Below are 19,133 nucleotides of genomic sequence, written 5' to 3' on the forward strand. Positions count from 1 at the left end.
TGCGGGTTAGGTGCCCTAGAATCTGATCGGCCTGACACTGTCTAGTCCGTGAGTTTCTCTTCTCATTCATCGCATGTAGTCGCAATCTTATGGAAGATCTTCTCTCCATCAGGTTGGGAGGATGGGTATTCACGCCATTGGACATGTATAAAGTTCTATAGTTACATGGCCATGCTTGGTTCGATGGGAACTAGGTAAAATCGAGCAGTTGAATTTGAATAGAGAGTCAATGCGTAGACAAATAAGCCAATCTTCATTACCTGCATCGAGTGAAAGGCAGACGCGGTGAGAAAGAGATTCAACGACGCGGGCTCAATCCGGGGCGGCGAGAAGTTCTGCGGGCTTTCGCCGGTGGGATCCACTTGGTATCGGCGCCCGCGACTTTCATGACTTTCACGACCTCCACACCCCGGCCTTTCTGACGCCTTCAGCCTTGCCAGGATTCTCTGCTGTCTAAACTCGCTTGGCTTGCCTTGAAGAAGCAACGGCTTGTGAGATTCCAAGATGATGCACCCCTCGCGACAGGCCTATGTCGAGGAGGCCGAGGTAAGCAAACTTTCTCCAATGCGATTGCGATTGCCCAAGTCGCGCATGATGTCTTCCGGATCTGCGCTCATTCCGATCACCGTTTCCCCAGAAGAACCATGCTCTAGCTGAGGCTAACCGGTGATTTACACCCACTAGGACACGGACATGGGAATTGACCTCGCGAACATCCGTGAGTGACGCCCCCCCCCCCCCCCCCCCCGGGCCAATTTTCTGAAGCTCCTACTGACTTTTTCTATTACAGCTGTCGATCAGGACTATGAACTTCCAGCTTCAGCAGCGGGCATACCGCCCGAGAGAGCTTCCGCTATCCTCTCCCAATTCGAACGTAAACGGAGAGCAGCCGCAATGGCCGTACCCACAGATGATACCCGCGTGCGCGCACGGTTACGAGAGCTCGGCGAACCCATCACACTCTTTGGCGAGGGCCCTGCAGATCGCCGGGATCGTTTGCGCGAATTGTTGACCGATCTATCGGAGCGCCAGGCGGGGGAGGGTGATATTGAAATGGAGGAGCCGGAAGAGGAAGAGGCAGAACAGCAGGAGGAATTCTATACAGAAGGCACAGATGAGCTTCTCGAAGCTCGGAAGGCCATCGCCCGCTTTTCCTTGCCGCAAGCCAAAGCCCGAGTGGCGCGGCTCAAGGACGAGTCCACAATCCCACTTCGAACACACGTCAAGCACCGCAAATCTGTGAAGGAGAAACTCCAAGGATTTGAGTTGTACGGATCCCAGATTGCGGGAGATCGCCCCGTTAGTATCTGTCGGTTCGCGCCGGACGGACAAACCATTGCGGCTGGAAACTGGGCGGGAGGGATCAAACTGCTCACAGTACCCAACCTGGAGGAGCGGGCAAACTTGAAAGGACATACAGATCGAGTTGGTGGACTATCATGGTTCCCGGGAGCCACATTGCCCCAATCCAATGTCTCTCCGTCGACTGTCAATTTGGTTTCTGGGGGTGGCGAAGGAAACGTCAATCTCTGGGCGCTGGATCAAGAAAAGCCATTGGCCACACTATCTGGTCATTCCGGGCGTGTATGCCGCACCGAATTCCATCCGTCTGGGCGATATGCGGCTTCAGCGTCATTCGACACCACTTGGCGGCTGTGGGACGTCGAGACAACGACAGAGCTTCTTTTGCAGGAGGGTCACTCACGCGAGGTCTACGCCGTGTCATTCAATAACGATGGCTCTCTCCTGGCGAGTGGCGGGTTGGACAGTATCGGACGCATCTGGGATCTGAGGACAGGCCGCACAGTGATGATTCTTGAAGGTCACATCCGTGAGATCTATGGTTTGGACTGGGGAGTGGATGGCTATCGTGTGCTGTCAGGTTCCGGGGATGGATGGGTCAAATGCTGGGATCTGCGACAAGTGCGAAACACGGGAGGAATCGGTGCCCACAAGAGTGTTGTGTCGGATCTTCGCTGGTACAAGGGAGTCGAATCGGCCTCGTTCCTACCCTCCACTCACGGCTCGAACGGCCAGATGGATGTCGATGGCACGCCACCGGCAGCCGTGCAGCCCAAGAAGTCTGGCACATTCTTCGTCAGCAGTGGATTCGACAAGAACGTGAACATTTTCAGCGCTGATGATTGGTCGCTGGTGAAGACGCTGAGCGGACACTCGGGCAACGTCCTGAGTACAGATGTCAGCGACGATGCGAAATGGATCGCAAGCTGCGGACATGATCGTACTGTGAAGCTCTGGGGTATTGAGTGAAACACAATCTGATATCCTACTGGATACTTTGCAGCTATATTTGTACCATCCTGAAGCGAAACGCTCCAAGGCTTGACACGGTTCCATAGAGTGAAACTGTCTCCTCTTGGGCCGAATAAGACCTGCGCTACCACTACAAACAGCTTGGGTCACACAAAAATCTAGTCGTGTTTCCTATCTGAAGGAAGTCTATGGAATAATGACACGAACTAAGCTTGACCTCAATGAGAAGTCATGGTACTTATCCTACGCAGATATTAGGATGTCCTTTTTCCTTATATAAACGAGCAACACCCAGAACCCCTCAGACTTTCCGAGTCTTCCTTTCATCATTATAGCCTCTTTCATATTTGACCAGTCTATTCAGGAATAAAAGCATCTTCTTTGCTGAATATATCCATAGATGTACACCATCACGTGGCGGGCGAAGGGATGACGTAAGATCTGCTTTGCATGTTCGGTGGTGCGCGATGCTTCGAAACTTGACTGTTCTACCATATCTTGCCCCTTACAATGGCACTTCGTTCACCGAGCCTGGCACGGCATTTTCTGCACCCCAGTACATTGCGACCCGTTATCCCATCCACCCAGTCAAGGCTGGCAAGCACAACCCAGCGGGATGCCTGCGTGCTATGCCGATTCCGCACCCAGCCCGCACGAGCTCTGGCACTTGTCTCAACACCGCACTCCTTCGGCGCCAGATTCCCATCAGCCCGTCGCAATGCCTCCACAAAGTCTTCTGTGCAGTCCACAGTAGCAGATGAGAGTGCAATCGCAGGAGCCCCCGATATCACCAACTACTACACGATCTTTCCTCGCACAATCCCTGCTGGCCCGCCACCGGCCTCGCCTTTCCAGATCTCTGTGGGCGACCTCCGCCGAGAATTCCTGCAGCTACAGAACATGATTCATCCTGATAAATACCCCGACGGCAACGTAAAGCAGCATGCCGAGGCACTTTCTGCTCGCATCAACGAAGCATACCGCACGCTTGCGGACCCGCTACAGCGAGCACAATACGTCCTCCGTGAAGTGCACGGTATCGACGTGACAGCTGAAGATGCGGCGTCGAAACACGCGCTAGATGCGGAGACTCTGATGGAAGTTATGGAGGTACAAGAAACGATTGAGGAGATTGGCGCATCGCCGGAAGCTGAAGCACAGATCAACGCGCTGAAGGCGGAGAATGATGCACGGATTGCGATTTGTGTGGGAATGCTAGCAGCGGCCTTTGATCGCGGTGAAATCGAGGCTGCACGACAGGAGTGCGTGCGATTGCGATTTTGGTATAGCGTTGGCGAAGGACTGCGCGAGTGGGAGCCCGGACACAGCGAAATTCGGCTGGTGCATGGCAGCTGAGATATTCGGACGAAAGATTCAGGAAATCATTTTTGTACTATGATCTGCTTGGTGGAATTTTGGGTATATACTTTATAGACTTGAGATATCATCTCCATTCTGGAACTTGTGGCTTCTCGACTTGGGTTGTGGTCGCGTAATCATAATTGTCAGCACCTACCTGGTATCAATATCGCCGATGAATCTGCGCGCCCTTTCCGAGGGAAGTCTGATGAGCCGTGATAATGGTCAAATGACGACATACATGTTCTATGCTTCTGCGTGTTGTGTTTCCCTGCAGCAGGGAAAAAGAAGCAGATACGCACGGGCATCAACCAATAATCGTGTCCAGGGTAGTCGCGCTCTGGAAGATCAGAATTTGATATCGGGTTCCTCCCATCGCTAGGCTTGTCACGCAGTATCGAACACATGTTGACTCGGACAAATCAGACAACCTGGTGGGAGATTAGGGCATAGTTCTCGCACGCCTTATCAACGGCACTTGACCACCAGACACCACCAACACACCCGAGCTGCAGACCGCCACGGTATTTTTGTTGACCAAGAAAGCGAATCAAAAAAGTGAAGCTGCGGACAGACCAAGCGAACCCCGACGCGATGGACAAACCGACCAGTGAGGCCCGCAGTTGGGTTCCTGCGAAGGCTGGGATTGGGCACGAATAAGGGACGAGCGTCGCCGACAACAGCACAGCAAAGGCGCCCCCGTCGAATCCAATCCACGGGATGCTATCCCGGGACACCCTCAGAGCTTGTGCAGCATGCAGCTGGGAAGAAGCGGACAAGCTGTGCAGTTCGATGGCGTTCGCTTGCATCGGTTCGCGATGAGAAGGTCTCGTTGAGCTTAATGTCTGGCTGCCCCGGATCAGTCGTACCAATACCTCTCGCATCATCACTAGCTTAGTACCAAAGTCTCGCAAGAAGGCTCAGGCTGGCGAAGGAGCTCCATGAGGATCTGAGTCGGTCTGCTGGCACTCAGCGTTGGCGATACCAGCTCCACACCCATCAGGGCTGCACACGTAGCAGACTACCGGCGCTATCTGGGTCGCCTGTGCCCAAGGGCGCGCTTGCAATCTTGGTGACCTGGCTGAAAGCGTCGCATCTGTCCCCTATTAAAGCAGAGGCAATTCGTAGCTCACAGAAGCTGTGATCCAGGGGTGCATTCTTCCTCGTTCGTGCCAATCCACCCATCGAAAAGGAATCAATCCTCCCCCCAATGGACCCCATCCGCAATTATAGCAGGTGTGTGCAGAGATGCCCCCAAGCCAATACCTCGTTGCGCCAGAGGAACTCCGCTGACACATTTGAGGACTTTTCTCGGCACAGCATTATTCATTCACCCTCATTTACCTTTCTGGTCGGCCCGCGACATACGAAACTGACGATCCAGTCAGGATTAGCCCAGCATGTCTCGAAACCACTACATAACCTCATGAACAATGGACATACCCGGGAGTCCAAGCATCGCATCGCTGTTCTGGAGGACGAGGATGTTGAAACTTTTGTCGCCTTCTGTGAATATGCATACACGGGCGACTACATCGTACCTCGCCCACCAGTTGCTCGTGAGGAAGAACGGGCAAGGACAGACGTAGTTGAGAACGCACCCAGTCCCGAGACCTCGTGGAGGCAAACGTATCGCTCAGACTCGATGTCGTCGGCTGTTCCTCCGCCAGCACCATCGCCACCAGAATCTGTCGGAAGTGCCACCCAGACCGTCAAACCGCAAAGCGAGCACGAACCCGAAGCCAACACCACGCCGGTGATTGAGGAGGAAGTGCCAGCAGAGGCAGAGGCAGAGGCAGAACAGGAAGATGGACCGAAGCAGGAGACTACAGCATCCGAACAGACCGTGGCCCCCGATGAGCCAGAGGAGTCTGCTATACCTCTCCCAGAAGAGGCTGCAACTGCGGACGTAAACCCGGACGCAACAAATGAACAGGATGAATGGGGATCCTGGGCAGCTTCTACGTCGAAGAAATCCAAGAAGTCAAAGAAGAAAAAGCAGCAAAAGCAGCAGCAGCAGCAGCTATTGACCGAGGAGCCTCCTGCGAGCCTGACACCCCCGTCGACGCCTCCACCGGAAGCCTCCGCGGAACCAGATGACACTCCTTCAGATAACACACCAGAGGAGCCTATAGGAGAGCCCGAAGTTGGTGAGGCTGAGGCACCCACAGAGGAGCAGGAGCCGACGTATGATGAACCAACCGCAGAACCGGAGGCCGAACCAGCATCGGGCGAGTGGGAAACTTCACCCTCACATGCGCCCGAAGATGGAGCATCTCCGCCGCAGCAAGAGTCTCCGCCGCAGCAAGAGGGACTGTGGGTAGAAGACGAAGGTGAAGATCCAGCCGTTGTCAACAAGCCCAATGAGTCCCGCCAGTCCCCACCAAAGCCCTTCATCGACATGTCGTTTGCCAAACAGTCCGACTCATCGCCTCGCACGCCAGGGCTCAGCTTGTGGGATGAATTCACAGCCCTCCAATACAACGACGAACGACCAGCCACGTCAATTCCACCGGCAGCTGAGACCTCCCACCCCAATCTTCCATATCTCACCTTCCATGCCAAAGTATACGTCTTCGCCACACGCTACCTGATCCCCGCCCTGGCGCAGCTTTGCCTGCGTAAACTGCACAGCGACCTCCTGTACCTCTCATTTGCAGAGACAGACGACCTGGAATTGTCCATACCCGATTTGCGAAACCTCAGTGGCTTGGCCGCTCGGCAGGCGCCAATGGTTCTGGATCTGCTGCAGTACGCCTACACCAAGACAACGCGACTGGAGCCGATTTCGCCCACGTCGGCCACGCAGCTTCGGGAGAATGAGCTGCGGCGATTGGTGGTACATTATGCAGCCTGCAAGGTGAAGGAACTGGCACGATATCACTCGCCCGGAGACAGTGGTACGGCCACACCATCCGTCCGACGGATGGATATCAGAATGGAGAGAGCCGAGGAGGCACCGCCGAAGAGTCTCCGGGCGCTGTTAGACATGACCCCCGAGCTGGCCTCTGATCTTGTCTATCGTATGATGTGAGTGTGAGCGAAGGCGGCGGTGTGGATGGATTTCCAACATGGCTTGCCAAGCAGCATGCTACGATCTTTGCACAACATTTCTTTTGTTTCTGCCTTTGCATTGCTTTTCTCCCTCAGGAAAGCCACTTTCTACTGTGGCATTCTTCGTTACTGTGTTAACAGGCGCATCATTGGTCTTGTTTCATTTGTCTCTGGCGTCTTGGGACGATTTTTCTTGAGATTTGATGTCGTTTTTGGTTCCAGTATCAACACTTTTGAGAAGACCGAGTATGACGATATTGTTAGATTGACCACGATGTTCTGAAACGACGAGTTTATCATTTCATCCTTCTGACCAATCCCATGAATTGCTGTAATCATCAGAGAACCATGTTCTCCAATCGAAGTCAGTGCCAAGCGGAAAGAAAAAGAGATGGAACGAGAGCGGAAGGGCCAGACCAACATTCCACTCCGCTCCAACAATAAGTCTGGGCATCTTGGCGCGATGACGACGAAGATGCCAACTTCGACCGCCCAAAAATAAGCGTGAAACCCAATTCTGCGTCTGATCGACACGCCCCGTCCGCAGCGGGCGGCATTCTTGGCGCGTCCAGCAGGCAATAGTGTCGGATTGGCGTGGAGGCTGTGAAGATAAGAGACGAACTCAGGGGCACTCGGCACGGCATTCTGGAACTATCGAACGGCCTCCATCGATGATCTGCACACCCCCTCGTCCCTTCCAAACCTTGTCACCTTCTCACGGCAGGTTCGCCGCCCACCCCTTTTTGCCCGCCATCCTCGTCGTCCTCTTCACTGCCACTGGAAAGCTTGGCAGCGGACCGTCGGACGTCGATCATCGGCCTTGGCTTGCCTCCCGCTGGACGTTGCACGGCCGGACGAGGTCGCATATTTCCAAGACCTGCACTGGCAATGCCTCCTATCGGACAGACTCGGGCAGCCAAGTGCGTAACCAATCGGCCCGAGCAACGGCTTCACATACATCATCTGGGTAACTTCTCAGGTTCCGATGATGCGTAGTGTACGCATCAACCCATCGACGTCCCTCAGGGGTCAATCCGGGTGTAGAGCTTGCCGCGAGACACAGCAGCTGGCAGGAATGATGCCCAATCTCGCGCGAGTCTTGGCCTGGTGAACGCTTTCCCGTCTAGGCATCGAAGTTCTTTATACTTCGCACGCCCGACTAACCCGGACGCTCAGACTGCGGTGGAGCGTTCATCCCCCGCGGCCCCCTGGTCGACGAGGAGTATGCACAGCGTGTAGAGGACGCGACGGTGGATGATGAATGATGAACCGCCGAGCCTGATGGGCTGGCCCGTTCCATCCTGGTTTTCTTGGTCGCGGTATGGATGCATCCCGATAATCGTGACGATGCTGGTAGGCCCATTGCTGGTCGTAGGCGTCAGGAGGATCCGCCTGCCGTGTGCTTCCCTGGATTCACGGCGGTCTTGGTTTTCTCTTGGCTGCTGAATTTTTGCTGCGTGTTGCCAGAGTCGACGATCAATCAAGGGCGTTTGCTGCCACAGGTGTTGATCTTTGGGTTGTCTTCCTCGGGAGACGCTCGAGGGGAGGAGCATATATAATGGACCCGATTTCCCCCCGCTCGGTCTGGGGTAAATTCTCCTTCCATCGCAAGATCTGAATTGCAATTGCATTAGCGGGTAGCATTCGCTGTTTTCTCTTTACGCCTATCTGTAGGCTTTTCGTTTGTTCATCTCATCAAAGCCAGAGGACGGCAAGGAGTCGTACCTCGAAGCCAATCTACACTCTCCCTGATTCTCCGTCGTCTATTGTTTCGTTCATTTAATCATTATCGCACCATGTCTCACACACCTATCAATTCTTCCATGTCTAGCCCAGCTCTGCTAGGAGCCGACGGTGACGAACTTCCTCCACACTCCTCCCACTCCAATACGCCCATTCTCGATGCCGAAAAGTCACACAAGCCCATCCGACTGGACTTCCGCCAGCGGCTACGCCATTTCACCTGGGCATGGTATACCTTGACCATGAGCACAGGTGGCCTGGCCCTACTCATAGCCAGCCAGCCAAACAAGTTCAAGGGAATATATGAAATCGGACTGACCGTCTACGTGATCAACCTGGCCATGTTCGCCCTGGTGTGCTCATTGATGTCAGCACGCTTCCTCATTCATGGTGGACTGGTCCAATCCCTTACACACGACCGGGAGGGACTCTTCTTCCCGACGTTCTGGCTCTCCATTGCGACCATGATCACCGGACTGGAGCGGTATTTCGGTGACGATCCCAAACCTGCTTTCTCGACAGCACTCGAGGTTCTCTTTTGGCTGTACTGCGTGTGCACCTTCGCTGTCGCCGTCTTCCAATACTCGTTCCTCTTCTCGTCGGTCACATACCGATTGCAGACTATGATGCCCTCATGGATCTTGCCCGCTTTCCCCATCATGCTGAGCGGTACCATTGCGTCCGTCATCGCCGAGAACCAACCGGATCGATCTTCAATCCCCATCGTCGCAGCTGGCATAACCTTCCAAGGGCTGGGCTTCTCGATCAGCTGTATGATGTATGCACACTATATCGGGCGATTGATGGAATCTGGCCTACCCAATCGGGAGCACCGACCAGGCATGTTCATCTGCGTCGGCCCACCGGCCTTCACAGCACTTGCTCTCATCGGGATGGCCAAAGGGCTCCCTGAAACATTTAGCGTCATGGGCAGCGAAGACACCGCAGCAGACGGGCGCATGCTGGAGATCCTGGCGTTGGCCGCTGGTGCCTTCCTGTGGGCGCTTAGCCTGTGGTTTTTCTGCATCGCACTCGTGGCAGTCATTCGGTCACCACCGACTGGGTTTCACCTAAGCTGGTGGGCCATGGTCTTCCCAAACACAGGCTTTACCATTGCGACCATCACACTGGGCAACTCTTTTGGCAGCTCAGCTATCAAAGGTGTTGGGTCGGCGCTGTCCATCTGTATCGTCTGCATGTGGCTATTCGTCTTGGTCAACCATATTCGAGCCGTCATTCGACAGGACATCATGTACCCTGGCAAGGATGAAGACGTCTCGGAATGATATTGGAAAATCTGCATTCACTTTCCACCGTCTTTTCTTTTCATCAATTGTTTTCGTTGCTTTCCACCTGCACAAGACCTTTTATCTTCCATCATATTCCATTATGTTTTGTTTCTTCAGCCCGTTATTTATCCCGGCATACAAAGCGTCTACTTGCCTCATCTTTGAAGGTATGCGCTTGAAGGGAGTATATTCGCATGTCATTGGCGTTGGAGCTTTGTGGGACTTGGAAATTGCGTTGAATGAATACTTGAACCGAAGTGCGGATAGACAGATAGATCAAATCCAAAAACTACATCCTTAAGCATTCGGTAGTCAGTGTGTATGATGCCCCCAGTTTTGTATTCTCCAAGTCGCCTGTACTGCCCCAGCTCACCTGATGCCAAGACCGTCAAAGCCCTATGTGTATAATCAACTCTCACACCAACACATCCAATCTTGGCCAAGGCTCACAAAAGAACAGAGATGGAAAATCAAATAAGCTCCGCTTGGCTTCACCCTCACGGCCTTCAGCCAGTGAGGATTACTGGACCCCAGCACCACGATGAGGTGGGAGCCTGAGCTGGGGGGCCTGTAAAACAAGCGAAAGTCAGTACTAGTCAATGCGAAGGAAGGTGCTTAGCTTGGTTGTGCCTCTCAGACAGCAGCAAGAAATGGGTTTAGAACCTGCTAGTATTAACGCGGGGTGCATGTGGACCATCACCTAAATCGCGAAAGAGTAAATGTCAATATAGATCATAATGTAGATAGCAGAAATGAGGGCCCGGGGATAAATGTCAGCAAGTAAGAGTAGATGGCAGTAGATGGCAGTAGATAGGGGATAGATCGTGAATAAATGGCAGAGCTCGCCTTGGCTTCACCACGCGCCAGCCAAAGCCAGCGGGGTTACTAAACCCCGGCACCACGATGAGGTGCGAGCCCGGGCCGGGGATGATCACAAATGGATGGAAGATATGGGCGATCAGCCAGCAGACGTGAGGTTGGGGGAGGGAACTTAGTGGATCCATATCCACAAAGAACGTGTAGACGTGTAGATGTGTAGACGTGCAGACGTAGATCAAGGAGAAAGAAAGCAGTTGACATGCGAGAGGACCAGCGTAGATGGGCAAAGCAGAGATAGAGAAGACATAGTGATGGAGTTGAAAGTTGAAAATGTAAACAACGAACAGCGGAGTGACTAAAGTGGTGGGGTGGCGGCAGGAAGAGGCATAAGAACTTCGTGTGTGGATAAACAAACTTGGTGATGAGGCAATGAGACGCAGACTTAAGCTGGGCTAATATGCGTAATAATCTTCCGGATGGCTGCAAATGAAGTGTAGGGAGTAAGCTTGCATTAAACCACACGCAGGAGTAAGGGCCAAAGAGAAAAGGGGCGGGGGGGGGATAGGATATAAAGTTGGTAAACAGAGGGGGAAGGATGGAGGAAAAAGAAGGCGGATGGGGATGAAGGAGGGAAGACAAGATGAAGGGGCGAAGGCAGGCATTTATGGCCTGAAGACGGCAACAAAACAACCAGACACGCCCTGGTGGGTGAAACCCAATGCGCGAGATTACTGAACAAGGAAATAGTTGGATGGTTGCTTTCAGTTAGAGTTAGAAGAGGAGTGAGGTAAACCACATGCCCAGGTTGGATGAATGGAACAGCTACGTTCGATAGAGAAGGGGCCTACACCGAGAATTTCCCGTATATCTCGTGGATAGCTATTAATAGCGGCTCGAGTTCCTAGCCTGTGCATGCTGAAGGAGGCAAGAACGGTAAGTAGACCCTAGAGTCCAATTATGTTTATGTTCTCTCCGGCTAAAACATGTGCAGCGAGATACGTTTACCTACGGTAATATAGAAGTCGACTACCTGCAACGGGACAGCATAATATAGAACTGGTTTGAAGTATAGACAAAACCGCCTTGAAACCCCCATTCGGCGCCGAGAATGCAATAAGGTACATGCAGATATTAACTTTTGAGATAGAACACAAAGAAAATTGGGTATCATGATATTCGGAATTGGAGACCACGCTGGTACACCTGTGATGAACAACGTCTTGTTGGGCCTGGAACAACCAAGCTTGCCAAATCGACTATTCTAGCCGAGGAGTCACCAGCCAATAGTTGCAAAGAAAAACACCCCAAGCGTCGGTTGCGCCAAGGGCTTGTCGAGATGTGCTCCCTCGCAATTCTCGGTGAATCGTTGTGCGAGTCATTTCGCGAAGTCACCTTTAAGTGCTGACTTCCTGGGTGACTGGCGGGTGCCTTGTTTGCAAGGACAGAAGACCAATAAAGCACGTGCAGTAAGGGTCTACCACTTTAAGCGACCTTCCTGCCGACGTTGCCAATCCCACGTCCAACAATGCTGACGATCACATCCCCATCTTCGTTCTCACCCGCAGCATCCCGAATACCCCAGCCGGGGGCACCGAACTTGGTCAGATCCCGGGCAAGCTGAATCAGATTGGGGTCTGCGATCACGTCTCGGCCGACCTGCAACCGACCAACATCTTCAGAGCCCATAGTCATGAGAGTCAACATGGTTGTGGCAGCTGCGGGAGGTACACAGCCACCCTTGGAGATGGTCTCCAGCAGCTGATAGGCACACTGCTTTCCGATATCCTCGGGAGGCTGGCCCCCAGAAGGTGGGGAGGCCACATCAGCCGAGTAGAGACAGCCCGTGGAAGACTCCGCGACCAAAGAAAGACCGAATCCAAGGCCAATCTTCTTCTTTGCATTGGGATTGTTCTTGTCCGGCGCAGGTAGCAAAGGCGCAGATGAGACGTCGGAGAAAATGTAGGTATCAGGGCTCAGAGGATTGAGAACTCCACGGGTGGTTTCAATCATGCGGGCGTTGTTGGAGCCAGAAACACCCACTGAGTATGCCACGCCACGAATACGCTTAATACGGCCAGGGTTCATCAGGTGCAGAGTCTTTGGGAGGCGGACCTGATGACCGAAAACGAATTGGACTTCACCACCACCACCCCTGCCATTTGGACCAGGGTTTGACCTTCTCAAGATCCGAAGCTCAACGTTGTTGAAGATGCCAAATTGGTTGTACAGTGGCAGAATGGCAGTGCGAACGCTGTCAACGGACATGTCACCTGTGGGCGTGGAGGAAGTTATCACCCCGGGTCCTGTGAAAAGAACCTTCAATGGCGACTTTGAGAAGGGTGCCAGCAAGCAGAGAGGGATCAGGTAGTAACTGAGGCCTCGCGTACAGTTGGAGGGCAATTCATGTACGATCATACCGCCACTCGCACCGCTACCAGCTGAGCTGCCAGTGATCAGACCCGGCTTGTAGACAAGCACACTACCGGTGTAGGAAATTTCCATTTGGGAGCCATTGGTGACGGCTTCGAGGAGACGTAGGAAGGAAATCTCATGAGGAGCGAGACCGGGATTGGTAGGCGAGGAAGAGCGGATTTGGGAGATGTGCACGGTGCGGCCAGTGAGTGTCGACAGAACCAGGCGGTAGACGAGATTGTGATGCGATGTAAATCGCAGAGGAGGCTGTTGGGTTGCCATTTTTCAGCGTTGGCTCAAGCAAGAAATCGCAGTCTCCGCCAAAGCTTCTCTAATCGAAAAAAGAAAAATCAGCGGTACATGGTTGATCCGTTCCGAACCCTCGGCTTAAGTCCGACCAGTATCTCCGGGATTCATCAGATAATTTGTGGTTGCTGGATTGCCGATGGGCCCTTAACGACGCGACTCTCCGATTATTGCTCATTTGTACCAAGTCCTCCTGCACGATCGGACGAACTGACTGCATGATGCTTCTACCAGCGCTCAACATTCCGAAATGGTATCACGACCTGCGTCTCTCTCCCTACACTCCGCCCCTCTCCCGATGAATCATCGCGGGGGACCTGTGGCAAGGCCACCCAAGAACTTGCAGATTGGGTACTGCGAGAAACCTAGATAACCGACTGATACTGTTTGATTGCAGGCTCGAAGCCAATTCGCATCTTCTCCAGCCTCCAGTCAACAACTATTGTGTCTACCACCCCTCCTCCCCGGCGACGGCCGGCTACACGGTCATGATTGTTGGCGGGCCGAATGCGCGAACAGACTACCATATCAACACCACTCCCGAGTTCTTCTACCAGTACCGAGGCTCCATGCTACTCAAGACGGTAGACACGTCCACCGTTCCACCTACTTTTCAGGATATCCCCATTCATGAAGGCTCCATCTTCTTGCTGCCCGCCAACACACCGCACTGTCCCGTGAGGTTCAAGGATACGATTGGTGTGGTGATGGAGCAGCCACGAGCTAAGGATGCAGTGGATAAGATGAGATGGTACTGCAAGAACTGCAGTGGAATTGTCTGGGAGAAGCAATTTGTGTGTGTGGACTTGGGGACACAGGTGAAGGCTGTGGTTGAGGAGTTCGGTGCCGACGAAGAGAAGAGGCGATGCAAGGCATGTGGGGAAATCGCAGTAACTAGGTTCGCTGAAGGGGAACTTGAACAGCCCCCTATATACCCTGAATAAGGGGGATTTGGGGGTCTAGCTAGAACGGAGCAAGGAGACAAATAAGCGAAATGTGTACTATGTTTATGTGTATCGGAGCGAACAAGGTGTGTATTATGAAAAAAAATTTGAATATTTCCCTTTGGAAATTGGCTATTCTGAAACTAGCCGGTCGGTGTCGGTACTTGCAAACCCTTGCTCGTCGAGAAGTACGGGGCTGGAGCAAAGAAGGGGAGTCTGGTGAATATGTTGTATTAGATTTATATTAATCTCTAGAACGAGTCTAGAGAAGCAGTATGATATGGCCCGAGGACCCAAATCCTGGTCCCAAGCCACAGATCCACAGAAGGGACATCAAGGTTGCCAGTGCAAAAAAAGGGTAGAAGGAAAAAGAGGTGTTCAAGATCAAGTGAAAGCAAAGAGTCGGCAGATAAAGGCTGCCAATCGAAAGGAAATGTGTATGGACAACCTCGGGAACGAACGAAGGAGATCTGAAATGACAAGAAATTATACACACAGGAAAGGAAAGCAAAAGAATTGACAGCATCAAGGCGATGGCTTCAGATCGGATCTCATGCATAATGCAAAGGGGATGATGAGAAGAGAAAGAAAAGAAGGAATAATGTACTAGAATAGAGTCAAAATGCAACCAAATCATCTCCAGCGGGTTGCTGCCTCATGCAGTGTGCTCAAAAACCAACACACCGCTCGAACTTTTTATCACCATGGAACATTATTCATCAAAAGGGCAGTCGATGCTCTCATGGCCATCTCGCTCACAAAGAGCACACCACTTCGTCTCATCAATGACTCCAGATGACTTGCCAGCGACGGGGGCCATGGAATTCCCAAGACCGCCGATGCCTTTCAGTCCCTCAAGGACAACGTCCCGACCTGTCTTCTGAGAGGGAGCACTATCTGTGTGACTCTCCTTGATACCAGTCTCGTTGGAATCGGCATGATCATTTGCCGGCTTTGCCGCAGGCTGGAGAGCCTTTTCTTTCAGGGTGTCTTTGTGGCCAGGGCCAAACATGCTAGTGCAGTTCAGGATATCATGACCACCAGTCTCGCAGATTTCACACCACAGGGCATCGTCATCAGAAGATCGCTCTGATTCAGGCATAGTCTCGAGTCGTGATTGAGATGAGTTGGACGCGCCACGATGGTGTTGACGAGGCTCAGATGGCGCATCATGCCAGTCGTTCGGAACAACGGTGCGGTCCGAAAGACGATGAGTGTGGTTGATACCATTGTTCGCGGAGATCTTGGTCTGAGAGTTTGATGTCTGATGCTGCTTGGATGGCGGGAGCGTGGTAGTGGAGCTGCGGTTGCGACCACGAAGGTCCTGTAGTTCGCGTTCGAGTTCCTCGATACGGAGATCTTTGCGCTCAGTGTTGCCTTCGATCTCTTGCAGACGTTGCTCCAGGTGAACAAGCTGCTCAATCTGATCCTTGTGGGCATCTGTGGAGCCATTGTCCTTCAAGTTGCCCGCGGTGGAGTTGCCATGACTCAGGGAATGAATGATGGCCTTCAAGCCTCGGATCTCATCGTCCTTCTGCTCAATCTGGTGCGAGTTCCGAGGATCACCGGCTGTGGCCTGCGCATCCTTCAGGGCAGCTGCCGAGTGATCACGCTCTTTTTTCAGCTCCAACTTGGTCCTCTCCACCTCGCCACGGAGAAATTCAACTTCGCCTCTGGCTTCTGCCTCTCCCCGCCTAGCATCTTCGAGTCCCTCTTCAAGTTCCGAGACGAGCTCCTCCAGTTGTTTCAACTGTTGCGCAACGATCTCCACATCCTCGCCACGATCTTGCAGCTCCTTATTCTGTTGCATGAGCTCATCAAGACGCTGCTCGTAGACACGCTCAGTTTCGGATGCAGCAATCTCGAGCGTGTCCAGAGTACTCCGGAAGTCTGCACGGTGGCCGTCAAATTCAGCAGTCAGTTGATTGATCCGTTCGTTTCTTTCGCGAAGCTGAACACGGATGGAAAGGGAATCAGATCCCTCTAGTTCCTCCAGAGTCCTTTGAAAATCACCCAGCGTTCTGGACTGGTCATCCAGCTGCTTGTCTCGGTCTAACAGTTGTCTTTCGAGGGTTTTGATCTGATCCTTCAATTCTTGAGTCTCGGCCGAATTGGAAAACTGCTGGACATCCGACGGCCTGCCAAATGACGAGGCAGCGTCATCTTCTAAACTGATGCGCGATGGTGGTCGATCAGACAGCCGAGAAGGAGCTTTTACCGGGCTCCGTTGATATCCATTTGAGGTCTTGGAGGCTGCGGAGGGCGTACGGAGACCACTCAAGCTGAGTTTGGGAGGAACGGCGCGGGGCGACTCTGGGCGAGGGAGAGAGGGTCGTCGAATCCGCGGACGAGACATCGAAGGACTTGGACCAACAGACTTGCTGAAATTGACGGGAGGGGCGCGTGCAGGAGTGGTCGGAACCGCGAAGGTGCTAGATGTTGATCGTCGCGTGACGTATTTACTGTTGTTCATGGGCACGAAGATGCCTGAACCGGGCACTGACGTTGCAAAGTACTTGCGTCCGTCCACATCGCCGCTATTCTTGCCTCGTTGTGCGTGTTCACTGCCCAGTTCGATGCCTGCAAACCGACCAGGCTTGCCCGCGACTGCTCCCAAGTATTTCACTGTGCCATACATGCCACCAGGCACGTTGACCACATCGCCAATTTGAACTTCATCCAGAGGTGCCATTGGGAAGGCAGATTGTGATAGCTGATAGTTGAGAAAGGGCGTAAAAAAGTATAGTTGAGCGTGGAGGGGCGTGTTGGATCGGACGGAGCGCTAAAAGTGCGGATGCGGATGCTGTTGTCAGGAGAATGGACGTTAGGCGCAGGACCCAGTCTCCAGCATGGTCGTCAGGCAGAAGAGCGAGACCCAACGACCTTTGATAGGAGAAAAGGAAAGAAAACTCGTATGTACAGAACGATATCGTCGTATACAACGTTGTCCAAAGAAAGGGGGGTGGAAGAGCGACAACAAATAAACCCATGGATGCGGGTCGTGCTCCACTCTGCGTAATCCATTCCGCCCATCTCCAGCTGCTCTCGCCGCTCTGTTCCCTCCTTACCTCCTCGGCGCTGCAACATCCCAGGCAGTCCTTTTTTGTACGAGGATCGCGGTATCATTGGCATCGTTGCTGCAGGTCTCGCTACCTGTCCCATCCTCCCGCGCCACCGATCCGACTTCCGGTCTATCGGTATCATACACCATGGCGCAATACTTCTTTGACCTCCTCTACAACTTCACAGATTGCATGTGCTGTTTCCCCAGCTCACCGCAGTTGAAGATCAATAATCGGAGCTTCAAGCTCCTTCGACTTCTGGGAGAGGTATGAGATTGATGCGTGAGACTCTTGACGCGAGTTGCATGAAGAAGAGACCGTGGCCTAAACTGACACACAATCCAATAGGGTGGTTTCTCCTACGTTTACCTCGTCCAAGACAAGTCCACCTCGGAACTGTTCGCACTCAAGAAGATCCGGTGTCCATTCGGCCAGGAGTCGGTGTCGCAAGCCCTGAAAGAAGTTGAAGCTTACACCCTCTTCACTTCACAAGTCAACATCATCCATTCGATCGATCATTCCGTTTCGACAGAGTCCGGCTCGAAGTTTCGGTCCGACGGTGGAGACGCTGGGTCCAAGACTGTCTACATCTTGCTGCCATACTATCAACGAGGCAACCTACAGGATGCCATCAACGCCAATTTGGTCAACCACACCCGGTTTCCTGAGAAACGGTTGATGATGCTGATGCTCGGAGTTGCCAATGCGCTGCGGGCTATGCATCAATACCGTGTCAAAAGCGGTGCTGGATCCACTCGTACGGCAAAGGCCGTCCGGCGAGAGGGAGAGGCGGCAGACGAAGAGAGGACGATGCAAATGAAACCGAAGCGACGAGCGAGTCACCGGGTGAACGGAGAGGAGGACGAAGAGAACGAGCCATTGATGGATGACGAAGTGACCCGCAGCCAAGAGGGTGTTCAAGATGGTGGCCTGCGTCCTTATGCACACCGCGATATCAAACCTGGTCAGTGTCACTGTACTGCGGAATGTCAATGTGCCCAGAATACTAACACTCGAGCCAATAGGCAACATCATGATTGACGATGACGGCCAATCACCCATTCTAATGGATCTCGGATCTCTGGCGCCGAGTCCAATCGCCATCACCTCACGCTCATTGGCCTTGGCAGTCCAGGATACGGCCGCAGAACACAGCACAATGCCATATCGTGCCCCGGAGCTTTTTGACGTCAAGACCGGGTCGATTATTGACACAAAAGTCGATATTTGGTCGCTGGGATGCACGCTGTACGCCTGTCTGGTCGGCAAAAGTCCCTTCGAGGCTCGCAGTGATGAGACAGGCGGCAGTCTGAGCATGTGTGTGCTCGGTGGAGATTGGCGTTTCCCGGACGAGAAGTCTAATGCTACCAAGGGCAAAGGGAAAGTTGCCGCCAGCGAGAATGACAATGCGTCCAAGAACAACGGATTTTCAATCAGCCCGCCCGTCAAAGATGTTGTCCGCAAGTGTCTCCAGGTTGAGCCTTCGGACCGCCCCGACATTGAGGAGTTGATTCAAATCTTGAAGGACACCATTAAGGAGTTGCCGGACGATGAGGATATTGCGGGTGCGTCCCATTGAAGCCGGACGCTTTCGCCTGCTCCTTTCCCTTCCCTTTTTCCCATAGTACCCGGCAGGACCCGCTGGAATATCTTTTGCGTGCTATCTGTGAATTGGCGATCTTGTACAGTATAAGCCGGACATTGGTTACACATCTGGCATCAGGGTAATTGTTTTCGTCTGTTGGGGTGTACTTTGCAGCAGCATATCTGCAAATTTCATTGAGCAATCGCAACATCTGCAATCCAATCGAGCTCTGATTTCTTCCTGCAGTATGTTCAACGGTATTGAATATCCAGGCAGATCCTCTTGA

At 53.0% G+C, this 19,133-nt stretch overlaps 9 protein-coding genes across 9 annotated transcripts; 6 read left to right on the forward strand and 3 right to left on the reverse strand.

Annotated features, from left to right (window-relative positions):
- Positions 1 to 504: 504 nt before the first annotated feature.
- Positions 505 to 2,271, forward strand: N7459_002165 (putative pre-mRNA splicing factor; the record flags this gene model as incomplete). The annotated part of the gene is made up of 3 exons (XM_056941350.1): positions 505 to 546; positions 685 to 718; positions 791 to 2,271. 3 exons carry the CDS (start codon positions 505 to 507, stop codon positions 2,269 to 2,271), a joined length of 1,557 nt encoding a protein of 518 aa, XP_056803205.1.
- Positions 2,272 to 2,784: 513 nt separating this feature from the next.
- On the forward strand, positions 2,785 to 3,630 carry N7459_002166 (J-type chaperone JAC1; the record flags this gene model as incomplete). The annotated part of the gene is made up of 1 exon (XM_056941351.1): positions 2,785 to 3,630. The coding sequence occupies one exon, from the start codon at positions 2,785 to 2,787 to the stop codon at positions 3,628 to 3,630; it is 846 nt and encodes a 281-aa protein (XP_056803206.1).
- Positions 3,631 to 4,055: 425 nt separating this feature from the next.
- Positions 4,056 to 4,442, reverse strand: N7459_002167 (uncharacterized protein; the record flags this gene model as incomplete). The annotated part of the gene is made up of 1 exon (XM_056941352.1): positions 4,056 to 4,442. One exon carries the CDS (start codon positions 4,440 to 4,442, stop codon positions 4,056 to 4,058), a length of 387 nt encoding a protein of 128 aa, XP_056803207.1.
- Positions 4,443 to 4,843: 401 nt separating this feature from the next.
- Positions 4,844 to 6,667, forward strand: N7459_002168 (uncharacterized protein; the record flags this gene model as incomplete). The annotated part of the gene is made up of 1 exon (XM_056941353.1): positions 4,844 to 6,667. The coding sequence occupies one exon, from the start codon at positions 4,844 to 4,846 to the stop codon at positions 6,665 to 6,667; it is 1,824 nt and encodes a 607-aa protein (XP_056803208.1).
- A 1,816-nt stretch (positions 6,668 to 8,483) lies between these two features.
- Positions 8,484 to 9,716, forward strand: N7459_002169 (tellurite-resistance/dicarboxylate transporter family protein; the record flags this gene model as incomplete). The annotated part of the gene is made up of 1 exon (XM_056941354.1): positions 8,484 to 9,716. The coding sequence occupies one exon, from the start codon at positions 8,484 to 8,486 to the stop codon at positions 9,714 to 9,716; it is 1,233 nt and encodes a 410-aa protein (XP_056803209.1).
- Positions 9,717 to 12,020: 2,304 nt separating this feature from the next.
- N7459_002170 (RNA 3'-terminal phosphate cyclase-like protein) lies at positions 12,021 to 13,232 on the reverse strand (the record flags this gene model as incomplete). The annotated part of the gene is made up of 1 exon (XM_056941355.1): positions 12,021 to 13,232. One exon carries the CDS (start codon positions 13,230 to 13,232, stop codon positions 12,021 to 12,023), a length of 1,212 nt encoding a protein of 403 aa, XP_056803210.1.
- Positions 13,233 to 13,477: 245 nt separating this feature from the next.
- Positions 13,478 to 14,200, forward strand: N7459_002171 (3-hydroxyanthranilate 3,4-dioxygenase; the record flags this gene model as incomplete). The annotated part of the gene is made up of 2 exons (XM_056941356.1): positions 13,478 to 13,509; positions 13,654 to 14,200. The coding sequence occupies 2 exons, from the start codon at positions 13,478 to 13,480 to the stop codon at positions 14,198 to 14,200; spliced, it is 579 nt and encodes a 192-aa protein (XP_056803211.1).
- A 712-nt stretch (positions 14,201 to 14,912) lies between these two features.
- Positions 14,913 to 16,892, reverse strand: N7459_002172 (CAP-Gly domain containing linker protein BIK1; the record flags this gene model as incomplete). The annotated part of the gene is made up of 1 exon (XM_056941357.1): positions 14,913 to 16,892. The coding sequence occupies one exon, from the start codon at positions 16,890 to 16,892 to the stop codon at positions 14,913 to 14,915; it is 1,980 nt and encodes a 659-aa protein (XP_056803212.1).
- Positions 16,893 to 17,409: 517 nt separating this feature from the next.
- Positions 17,410 to 18,841, forward strand: N7459_002173 (putative serine/threonine protein kinase ENV7; the record flags this gene model as incomplete). The annotated part of the gene is made up of 3 exons (XM_056941358.1): positions 17,410 to 17,529; positions 17,611 to 18,226; positions 18,288 to 18,841. 3 exons carry the CDS (start codon positions 17,410 to 17,412, stop codon positions 18,839 to 18,841), a joined length of 1,290 nt encoding a protein of 429 aa, XP_056803213.1.
- Between the last annotated feature and the right edge of the window lie 292 nt (positions 18,842 to 19,133).

Source organism: Penicillium hispanicum, assembly GCF_028827665.1.
Source record: "Penicillium hispanicum strain IBT 35686 chromosome Unknown utg000002l_segment0_segment0, whole genome shotgun sequence".
NCBI classification, from domain to species: Eukaryota; Fungi; Ascomycota; class Eurotiomycetes; order Eurotiales; family Aspergillaceae; genus Penicillium; species Penicillium hispanicum.